Source organism: Tribolium madens, unplaced genomic scaffold (assembly GCF_015345945.1).
Source record: "Tribolium madens isolate multiple individuals breed KSU strain unplaced genomic scaffold, Tmad_KSU_1.1 Scaffold_91;HRSCAF=231;Tcas5.2_LG7, whole genome shotgun sequence".
Taxonomy (NCBI): domain Eukaryota; kingdom Metazoa; phylum Arthropoda; class Insecta; order Coleoptera; family Tenebrionidae; genus Tribolium; species Tribolium madens.
Window position 1 is genome coordinate 14,226,420 of NW_025401063.1, and position 11,563 is coordinate 14,237,982.

The following is an 11,563-nucleotide window of genomic DNA, read 5'->3' on the forward strand; positions in this document are numbered from 1 at the left end:
ATACCTACTCACCTGTTCGTTTAAAGAAGGATTTTGTTGTTGGACAGTGCTATTTTTAAAGTTAGAAAAGAGTGTGTTGAACTTTTCAGTTAGTTTCAGTTCAACCTCCAGTTTTAATTTTTTCTTAGGTGCATACAATTTTGGTGTTCGTTTTTCGAGCTCCACCATGGGGATCTCAGTTATTATAAGAGATACAAGGTCGGTTAAATTAGAGCAAAGTTGCGTATTTTTATGCTGAACAATAAAAAATTTAATGTGTCATTATTAGTTTTTGAATTTTTGGAAAAAAACGGAAATTTGTAATTTTCGTTTTTATTTTTTCAAGCAAAAACTAAAAGACCTAGACGTTTTTAACTAAGACGTTCTTAAGACACTTTTTTTACAAGGAATCTAAATCTGTCATCGTATTTTCTAAGGCGATCTTGATATCAGAGTTACAACACTCAACTTTGAATTTTCTTATGGACGCCATATTTGATTTCTGTATTTTTGAAAAATACCTTTGTTCCTGTTTACAACGATGTATTACAAGATATGATCAAATTTTACATGCTGATAAAAAAAAGCGTTTTAGCGAAGTGTGCTTTGGAAAAAATGCCAACAAGTTTAACTAACAAACTAAATTTTGAAGCTGATGCATTCGAGCATCTTTTATAACTTTGTCTTGTTTTGTTTTGCGAAGAGTAAATTCTAGTTTATCACGTTGTTCCTATTTCAAAACCTTTGTTTTTAAGTAAGTTTGACGGAAATGTAACTTTCAGATCTAAATTCATTTGAACTGTCAAAATTTAGTTTGTTAATTAAAATTGGTGGCGTTTTTTCTAAAGCACTCTTTGAAAAAACGCTTTTTCTTAATTTTGATCAGCATGTAAAATTTGATCATATCATGTGACACATCGTTGTAATGAAGAACAAAAAGACTTTTCAAAAATACATAAATCAAATATGGCGTCCATAAGAAAATACAAAGTTGAGTGTTGTAACTCTGACATCAAGAGCGCATTGGAAAATACGATGACGTCCTAGTTAAAAATGTCTAGATCTTTTAGTTTTCGCTTAAAAAAATAAAAACGAAAATTACAAGTTTCCGTTTTTTTCCAATAATTTAAAGACTAATAATGACAAATTAAATTTTCTTTCAAATTATTGTTCAGCATAAAAATACACAACTTTGCCCTAATTTAACCGACCTCGTATCTCTTATAATAACTGGTGGAGCTCGAAAAACGAACACCCTGTGGCCCTGTGGCCACAGGCCGTAGAAGTAGTATTACTATACTAGGTCCATGACACAGACTTATTCGTTGTTTAAATTAAATCACATCGTAAATACAACAATTTTTTTAAAGGTGTCCCCACGTAAAATTTTCTATCTCTGTTATTTGCCAACTGATTTTTATGAAATTTAAAATGTAGACAACTTGGAAAGTGGAGATGAACCTAAAGATTAAAATTACTTAAAGATAAAAAAAATATTTTAACTTATATTTTCTCAATTTAAAAAATTAAGCGAAACTACTTAAATACTATTATATTGTTAACCACTAAAAAATAAACCTCTACACAAAAATTAACTAAATCACTCGTCTGAATCAGCTGAAATACGTCGATTATGGTATTAAAATATTGATCAAATTTTTGAAATAATTTTATCAGAGTTAACTCTAAAACAATAACGTCAATGCCAATGGTGGTACCTTCGTGCATCTTTTGTTGATCTTGTATTGAATTGGCTATTTTAATAAATACTGTTCCTGAATTACGTTATTAACTTTTTGACTTTTAGAGAAACAATAAACGTTAAATACCTATCAATGCCATTGTCGCCTGACAGCTAAGAGTGACTAAAATTCTTTTTTATAGCCGCCCATGTTGGCATCTTTAGTCACTTTTAACACAGTTTTATTCTTTTTTCTTGTAAGGGGAACATGTTTCAAGGACAATTTTTTTTCTTATGGCATTTTTTATTGGCGATTAGCAATTTGTTATTTTTAAGTAATTTAGCATTTTACAAGGCACATTTTAAAGACTAGGATTGTTTCGTTAGAATCCGTTGACAAATAATAGAGGTATTAGATCCGAAAATCTTAGGTGAGACACCTTGTAGAATAACAATAATATTGTTGGTTGATTTTTAATTGCAGAATACTCATATTTTTTAAAACTGTACGAGAATATTCTTACACTAATGTTAGAATGGTCACAGGTAGCCCCAACTTGACAGATAAGATTTATAAATTTTAGTCGTAGAAAAAGTATGGTCTGGAACTCGTTAGAATGGCCATATTTTGCCTTAGGATCGTGAGATAAACTTTTACACTTGTGCTGAATATGTCATATTCTAAACTTGTTACAGAATATACTATTCTCGAATTAGATAGAAAAAACCGAAAATAAAATACATAGTTTCCTAGTTATATCACAATTCCTGTTAGCTCTGTTAAAATCCCGAATGTATATTCAAGTAATACAAATTTTAGATACATCAGTAGGTACTGTAATTATAGTATAGCTACATGTATCAACCTATCTTCGCAAAACAGAGGTTTAGGGTACCACTAGAATAAGGCAACGAAAGAGCCCCGTCTTTAAATAAGGCAGGAGTCCCCTAAACTATTTGCGTACGTGATGCATAGAAGATTTTTTGCACAAGTTCTTTATACCACCAAATTGATAAAAATTAGTTTCATTATGGAGCGAAAAAAAATTTATAGTCCTGACAAGGCAGCTGAGTTTTTTCTCCTACACGAGATGAAATGTGTGCTTTGCAGTTTATGTTTTGATGACAGAGTAAATTTAAAGTTTTTAATTATTAAGGACTAGATGCAGCGCTATTTTTTTTAACTTTTTACGAGCTTCTTAATTTCAGTTTGTAGCGAATTTATAACAACTCTGCAGATGTTTTGAATAATTCTATAACGCTAATTAATTTTATTCGTCTCAAAAATGTGTTAACTTGTTATGAATAAAATTCGCGCCTAGATTATAACGACCGAAGCAATCTCCTCCAACAATAATAAATAGCTCTCGATATTTTTGTGGCACTAATAACTTGCGGTAATGCTAATTGAAATCTGCAAGAATCTAATTTTGTAATCTATTAAAATACAAAATTGAAATAAAGTATCTACTATCAAACTTTGATTAAAAAAGCGATCAAAGAAAACTTTCATTTCAGTTTGAAATTATGAATTAAAAACTGTCTTCTAGGTTCTAACTCAAACGAGAACACTATTTCATCAGAGTTTAAAAATACCAAAATCGATGAATGCCACTTGTATACGTTTTTCAAATGGAATAATTACATATAATTTTTTTTCTCATTGATCCTAAAATCAGTTTCCGCTAGGATTATTTTTAGAGATAATATTTCCAACTTACCTATTGAAATTAGCTTTAAAAGGGCGTCTGTCACGTTTGATGTCCCAATATTAATTAATTTACCGTAAGTGAAGTGTAATTTGTGATTTCTGGTATCTGTCGTTTCTATTATTTTTGATTAATTCAAGTTGTAACACGATTAATATTCAAAAAACCAATTAATATGAATATTATTAGTGACAAAATTTATACAATCAGTTAATTTGATGGTGATTACTCAAGTGTATGCATATAGATGGAATGAAAACCATAACCCGTATTAACTCACAATAAAATTATCAATTATACAACACTTTAGGGTTTACGGTAGACTACTTCAGTCAATCATTAAATTTTGATGTAATTTTCCATAGACTGTTTAATCTTTAATTATTTTGTAAATCTTTCAATACATAAATAATGAAACATAGTCAGTAATTAAAATTGTCAGATTCTTATTCATCTCAAAACATACATCATTCACATTATATTTTGTTAAATTTTGTATTTTCAGTAAACCCTTTTTCGTGTCATGATTTAAATATCTGACGTTATTTTTAAGTAAACAATATTAATGCATTAGTTAGTACATAAATTATGAAAGTAGCACGCGACTGTTTTCAACAAAACCAAAAAAATATTAATAATGTTGCACTGGCAAGTAGAAATAGTAGATATCTAAATAAAAAATAAAAGTCAAAGAAAAATAGAAAATTTCGAATTTATTCATCACACACCATTTTCCATCAAACATACAGAAACTGACATCACCCATAAATACATTAACAATGAGCAACAATTTATAATACAAATTACCTATGTGAAATATTATTACATAATATAAATGCATTTAATGCGGGTATATAAAGTCCTTCACAGTCTTTACTCGATAAAATTTTCTTCGAAACCCGAAAAAATAAATCGTCTACGTTGAACAACAGCTGGTTGGGGCAGTGACAGCTAGGAATCGAGTACTATACACCATCTCCGTTGTCTCCTCTGCAGGTCCAATGATATTCGAAAACATACAGGATGAGTCGTTAGTCGTCGATTCTTCCCTTTCCTTCTTATAATTTAAACGCAAAACAAACAATTAGTGGAAGTTTCAAAAGTAATTTAAATTTTACAGAATTTCCGGTTTCCGAAAAATTCATCAAATACCCTATGCATTCTGTTTCATTCAAGTTTGTTCCTTTTTTATAAACAGGTGAGTGTAGGCATTGTATGCGTTCGGTAGAAAAAAATATCCCCATAAATGGAACACTACATTTTGTTTCGTAGTATCGCTTTGTTCCTTTCTAGAAACGCACTTTCTTTTTTATGAAAAAAGTTCTAGTTTGTTACGGTGAGGCATGAAGTCCTTCTATATAACGATATCTAAAGATATTACTACTTACCAATTAATTTCTGATCAAAGTGGTCTGTGACTGAAATTAAGTGCAAACATCAAATAATGCAGAAGATGGAAGACAATGTAAATAAGTTAACTTCAAAATCAGAGCCCACTTACTTTGATCAAAAATTTAATTAAACGTATAATAACTAAATTGTTTAATTGTTTTTCAGATCTTTTGATTATAAAAACCAAGAAAATATGCTTCAAACTTGTATTTTCTTTAATACTGTTCCTTGATTTTTACAAAAATTATCACACAGCCTAAATTTAAAACCATTTTAAAGTTAAAAAAATTCATTCGGGTTCTCGACAATCTTATATTTCATTAACAAATAACAACTATTAGTTATTACAAAGAACATTTATTTGTTTACAATTTTTGTTGGTGAAATTTAAAGTTGCAGCCAAAGTTAAATTTATTTGGTTTCTGAGATGTTGAGGATTTTAGTCAAAACCCTCAATATTTCAGAAACTATAAACATTCAGATAAGGCAGTTCAGTTATTTTTGCATCTATTTTTTTCCTCTACTATCACCCTTAAAATTTCCACACAACTATTAGAATCACCCTATAGGTTGTTATTGCATTAATGCTTTTTTGTAAGCCAATAAAATAAATTTTATTTTTTACAGATAGGTGACAATTCAGAATAACTCCCCACACATAAAAATATAATGCTGAATATTTTTTTAATTTAAACACTTACGAGCAGATTGATAGAGAGCGAATTACATTTTAATTTAAAATTAAACTAATTCGAATTAAACTGTTTACTCGTAGTTCTGGCACAAAGTATAACATTATGTTTCAAATTTAGATGAATATTAAGATTAAGTTTGTTGAAAAAAAAACATGTGCTTACATACTTACTTACACCACCCTCCAATAAAAATAAAAAATCATTAAAAATCTTTACTGGAGCACCATCTTTAACCACTCGTAGCGATGTCACGTTGTAGGGCAACAAAAATTAATTTGAATTTTATCCGAAAAATGTCAACATCGCAATAGCAGGGTAAAAATAAGGTACAGCGATATAATTTCTAAATGAAAGAAAAATATGATTATGGTTTGACCCTAACTAATTTTAAGCCAAAAAAGGAAATCCTCTAACTAATAGAAAATATTTTTATTCCAGCCTGTATACGGTCAAATTTTAGTTGTCAATTACACATTATAATTTTTTACAGTTTCTTGTGGACAATAACTAAATTTTCATTTATCTTATTACACTCAAAATATTAATATTAATTAATAGGTTGCTGTTATTCGATTGGTCCCGAAAGATGACGCTTTTTTACAGAGACCTTTTTTATGCCGTTTTACATCATCACGGCGTGTGCTAAACTTTACAAATGCCTTGTAAAAAAATCAAATACCATAGGTGTCAATAATGTATTAGCATGTCAATTACAATTGTCGAGTCCAAAAATCATTAAAAAAACGTGTGAGAAATTTTGTCGAAAGAGCCAAAAATGTTCAATAAAATTAAACATACCTACTCGTACTGGGTGTTTTTTTTTAATTTGGCGTCAAAGCTATCCATGAAAGTTAGATTGTGAACGAACCATCGTATTGAAAGTTGTTGATCTGACAATTGACACTTCGCCGGGCGTATTGAAAATTGTGGTCCGTTCACAACACACTCATATCACTGGCAACTACGACGCCAAATTAAAATAAACACCCGTTATTTTGTATAGTTACGTGTGTAAAATTAAAATATGTATTGATGGATACGTCAATAAAAAAAATGTTTAAAGCCCTACTTACTAAACTAATAAGACAGCAAAAAGAATTATGAATGAAAAAAAGTACTAATGGAACTATTATAGTACGTTAAATCCTATTAAATAATGTACCTTCAATCAAATATCTGATAAAAGTGGCCTGTGATTCTGTAATTAATTACGTTGACAGCACTGTGAATAAAATATAAGGATAAAAGTATATAAACATAGACGTTCTATATTATTCAATAATAATACCAACTTCATTTCAGAGCTATAGGTCACTCTAATTAAAACTTTAATTAAATATATTAATAGTTTAAAACACAAGTGAACAATTTAAGACTAGTACTATATTAAACATTTTGCATGTTGCCCTTTAAATCGTTCGTTGTTTATTATTTTTGACTCAAAATAAAAATAATTATTATTTTTGATAGCTTATGGAATTTTATTTTGTTATTCTAATACATACTTAATAAATTAATAATAAGTTCTGTGAAATAATAATTATATTATTCGTTTTGCAAACTTAATTTAACAGAATGAAGTTAGCAGCCAATGCACTGGCATTGCCAATGTCAACGAAAAAACCAAGAACCAAGAAAAAGAGAAAAGTGGCAACTCTTTGAAATTATATCAGCTTTACTATTATTATTTAAAGTATTAACATTTAATAACAATTGACAATTATTTTACGATTTTTCACCAAAGCAAAACAGAAATTTGACAGAAAATTTCAACAGTCAACTTGATTCTAATATTTTCTTTAGTGTCTTCTGTTCTCTTTCGATACCTTTCTTAGAAATTACAGATAACACTACAGTCAATGAAATAATCCTAAAACATTACATATTTTATACATGTACAGTTAGAGACAAAATACTTTGAGTGACATTAAATTGTAAAGCATGCTTTAGAACTCTTAACCTTATTTTTAGCTACTGTCATCATAGTTGACAAGTTGTTTGTACATATTTTTAATAGGAAAATATAATAGCTGTCATTAATTTGAAATTGTCATTCATTTTAACGTTAAAGCTTGAATTAGATTAAAGTGTCAGAAAAGTGACGACCAAAATATTTTGTCTCCAATTGTACCTATGATAAATTTCAAAAAATCCACTTCAGGGTAACCAGATGTTAATGATTGTAAAAATGTATTTTAGAAACCAAAACACTTCCACTAATCGTTCTTTTTTTCCACTGCGGTTGAATTATAAGAGGGAATATGAGAACGTGAGATTAATGACTCACCCTGTATATACAATCAATGTATTGTCGACGTCAGGCGTCATTGTCCTTCGAGTCACTGACACAGCACTCTTCACCGAGCGTCCATGCTGCTCTCCGAGTGGGAGCCGTGATCCGAAGAGCTGGAGCTGGAGATCGTCTCCGTGGACTTGCTCTTGGGCTTGTACTCGGTGATGATGACGGTGACGCTGTTGACGGTGACTTCGCGTGTCTGCGCCGTGCTCCTGTCGACGTTTTTCAGCCGCGGCGGATGCCTCCTCTTCTTCATCGCCTTCTTGTCCTTCTTCTTCTGCTGGCTGGTGGCAGGTAGGAATTGGCTGGCCACTTGCTGGGCCACCAGCTGTGGGTTGATACGCGGCTTGCGCGTCGAAGTGCCCTTCCGGACGTCGCACATCAAGCATTTGAACGCCTCCGCCGTGTTCCTGAACGTGCACACGCTGCAGTCCCAGAAATTCTCCTCGAGCACTTTTGCTTGACGTTTCGCGCGTCGGATCGGACTTTTCTTGTGATCCATTGCGGGGAAAATTCACTTTTTAAGGAATTGCTGACAGCCAAAACACACGTCTAACGCCATGATCGACTCGGAGTTTGACAGAAGACTAGTGCGCAGGCTCAGCGTGTGGTGGCAGCACTGCGGCTGTGGGTCGGCGAGTTTGACTTGCGGGGAATCAGCTGATTTTAATTTACAACTTTGATGATGGACAGTAAAACTTGTAGATAGAAGACAAGTAGTTGGTCGTTTTCTGCATTTTTATTATCATATTCTAGCGCTCGCTACGAGTATTTATGTTATTTTTGATTAAAAAAGGATGATAATTTTTAACAAGGAGGTTGCCAATTGGAAATAGAATATTAGGAATTCTATGGACTACTTTTTTTTGCTAAGTTACAGACTTGCGACCTGAAACTGTCAAAGTAGCAACAAACGGTCATTGTGAATAATTTAGATAATTGTTATACATTATTGTAAAATTTATTGTTATTGAATAATTACAAAATTACTACTTGAGGGTAATAAGGCATTTAATAAATTATAATTTTTTACATTTATCTTCCGATAATAGTTATTTGTATTACAAGGGAGGAAAGTGTCTTTTCCTCCACGATGGAATTTACTGCCCGAGACCTGTCGAGGACAGTAACCACACGGGGAGAAAAAGACATTTTCTTCCTATGTAATACTGTAGGGCCATTTTTGAGACAACAATTTGTTAATCGATTTAGACATCACAGTTACAATTATGGATACAGCTTCTTTATTTGCTCTAATAATAGCCTGCAGCAAAAAAACAAAAAAATATTTTTCCGGCATAAATAAATAAGGCCAAAGTGCGCAAGTTCTGAAACATCCTGTGTATTTTTATTGTATTTTTGACAGAGGGGGGAGATGACTGGCCACTTTTCTTTCTGAAATTAACGAGGAAAAACTTATTTTCTGTTAGGGCCGTAGGAAAAAAAATACTAGGAATTCTGCAGTTTTAACTGAAACTAGAAACAAAAATACATTTTTACCATTTCATAATTTAAAAAACGGTGCACTTTTCGTGCACTTTGTGCACTCAACAAAATTATTGACAATTTGGCTTGTACTCGGGATATTAAAAATCTAAGTTTTTTGATAATCTGAGTGGTTCTTGATCATTCCCATCCAACCCAAATAACTGAGATACCTAAATGTATAATGTGTGTAGGTATAGGAACAATTTTTATTTATTTATTTGTAAATATGACTGTATAGAAGATTGTTATAGTCGAACACACCATCAGGGATGTAAAGTAATAATGTTGCACTTTACTGTAGTATGTATTATTATAATGTACGACCTATCGGTTTGTGGATTTTTTGTTATTTCGCCCTAAATTTCAAAATTATTGAACATGAGTAAGAAATCTGCCAATACTATAGGTTATTGTATAAAATTATAATGTTGGATAATATGGTTAGTTATAGCTTCATTCTCCAGATCGGCGCACCGACTCAAAAATGAAAATTATTGTTTTTGAACATTTTTAACATGTAAAGTTTCCAAATATTAAAATTTTTTTCTTGGCACTGGAATTTTGTTAGGGTGTTACTTTTTTTGAGCAGTATTCAGGTCTTTACGGATTTCTCATTAAAAATAAACCTTAAAGCAGGAATATTAATCGTTGACTTATAAGGGTTAAGACGCTTTCGCTATGAAACCTCGATCCGCAATCCTACCATGTTTTACAGGTAGCAATGAGAGTAAAGATTATTAAAAGAATTAAAAATTATTTGGTCCACACTCGTCATCCGCCCCTCGAGATCATTAGGTGCACATATTAAGCTGTTATTTAAAAATTAAATAGCCTTACCAAATTCCATTGTTTCCTCCCTCTTTAGGTTTTTTTGTCATTCTATACATTCTAAAGTAAATTTTCACATAATTGTTTTGCAGTATTTTCTCATAATAAATTCATCGGATTTCTTCTGTGTATGTACCTTTATGTCCTGTCTTTGTAAGGTAATTTATTGATAACACTTGAGATCTTTATAATTTCCAGTAATTCTTAATTGATTTCATGTTTTCTTCGCAACTATGGTAGATGTTTCATACTTGAAGTTAATTTGTTTAATTTCTCATGGAAACAAATATTTGAAGCAACTGTTGTTTTGATCATAGTTTAATTTACATATTTCATATACGAGTAGTATGTAATCAGATGTAATATAATATAATGAAATAAATTTGTGTTCTACAAATAAATTTATAGAATTTGAACCTGATATGATAGGAATAAATATTTTCAGGTTAAGTCTACAAAATATTTTTAACAGCTATTTAAGAAAAAAATGCATTTTCTTGTTATTTATTATTACCTCAACCTCAGTTAATTACCGATATTTTTTTCTGTAAAAGCTGCAATTTTATTGTAATATTTTTTTATTTCATACTTGTTATAAACAATCTCCATACTCTAAATAGGTAAATTGCTCTCGTTACTGCAGCATAAATTATTCGTTCATTAAAATATGTTAATTTTAATTTAACTAATGCTGTAATTAAATTCAAAGGGTTACAGTTGCAACACTATTGCATTTTTTCCGTACAAGGTAAAACTGTAATCGTTCATAATCACGAAATAATTAACAATATGTATTAAAAAACCTGCTTCACACAGATTTCTACAAAATATCCACAAAGATGAGCAATAATGACGCCAATATTCACGTCTTTACGTGCATTATAATTCATCCAGAAACCGTCTCATAAAAGGCATTACCTAATGTACATACAAGCAGGACAAAACAAGGACTCTTGGATGGTGCATTCATGGCAAAGTTTTGACTGACAGCAACGTAAGAGAGCTTACACTTTAGAATAGCGAATCCACGTCTTTGTTGGGTCGATCTAACCCACAATACGGGATTTTGGACCTTAGGAAATCGACCGAAAAGCACCACATTCCGTAATAGACTATAATGTTCGTTTCGAGAATGATTTTTTCTAATAGAAAACGCAGGTATAAAGTATTAGATATCTTCGAGAAACTGGTCCCAACGCGACCACCCCCAAAATGTGTGCGCTGAACCAACGGTTGGGCATTTATTATTACATTTTCAAAATTATTTCTGATTTTATTCTAGGTAGTCTAAAGCGAACAATTTTTCAGTACAATGAAAATTTAAGTAGGTTTCCTGTAAGACCACCTAAATCTAAATTTTTGTTTGTTTTTGGTTTAGTTTTTTTATGATTTTTAATTACATATCGTTGTTATTTTGTAATTAATTACTACTATTGAAGATTGTGTAACTGATGAAAGTAAAATTTAGTTTTACAAAGTGTTCCCGTCAATTATG

General features: G+C 30.9%; 1 protein-coding gene across 1 annotated transcript; it reads right to left on the minus strand.

Moving 5' to 3' along the window:
* Positions 1–4,063: 4,063 nt before the first annotated feature.
* LOC123011460 (YY1-associated factor 2) lies at positions 4,064–8,357 on the minus strand. Its single transcript, XM_044408896.1, has 2 exons — positions 7,744–8,357; positions 4,064–4,359 (listed from the first exon to the last, which is right to left on the minus strand). Exon 1 carries the CDS (start codon positions 8,252–8,254, stop codon positions 7,814–7,816), a length of 441 nt encoding a protein of 146 aa, XP_044264831.1. The 5' UTR covers positions 8,255–8,357; the 3' UTR covers positions 4,064–4,359; positions 7,744–7,813.
* Between the last annotated feature and the right edge of the window lie 3,206 nt (positions 8,358–11,563).

What these genes read in the sequence shown, in the direction of transcription:
- LOC123011460 (XM_044408896.1), bottom strand. Translation starts at nt 8,254, where the DNA reads ATGGATCACAAGAAAAGTCCGATCCGACGCGCGAAACGTCAAGCAAAA.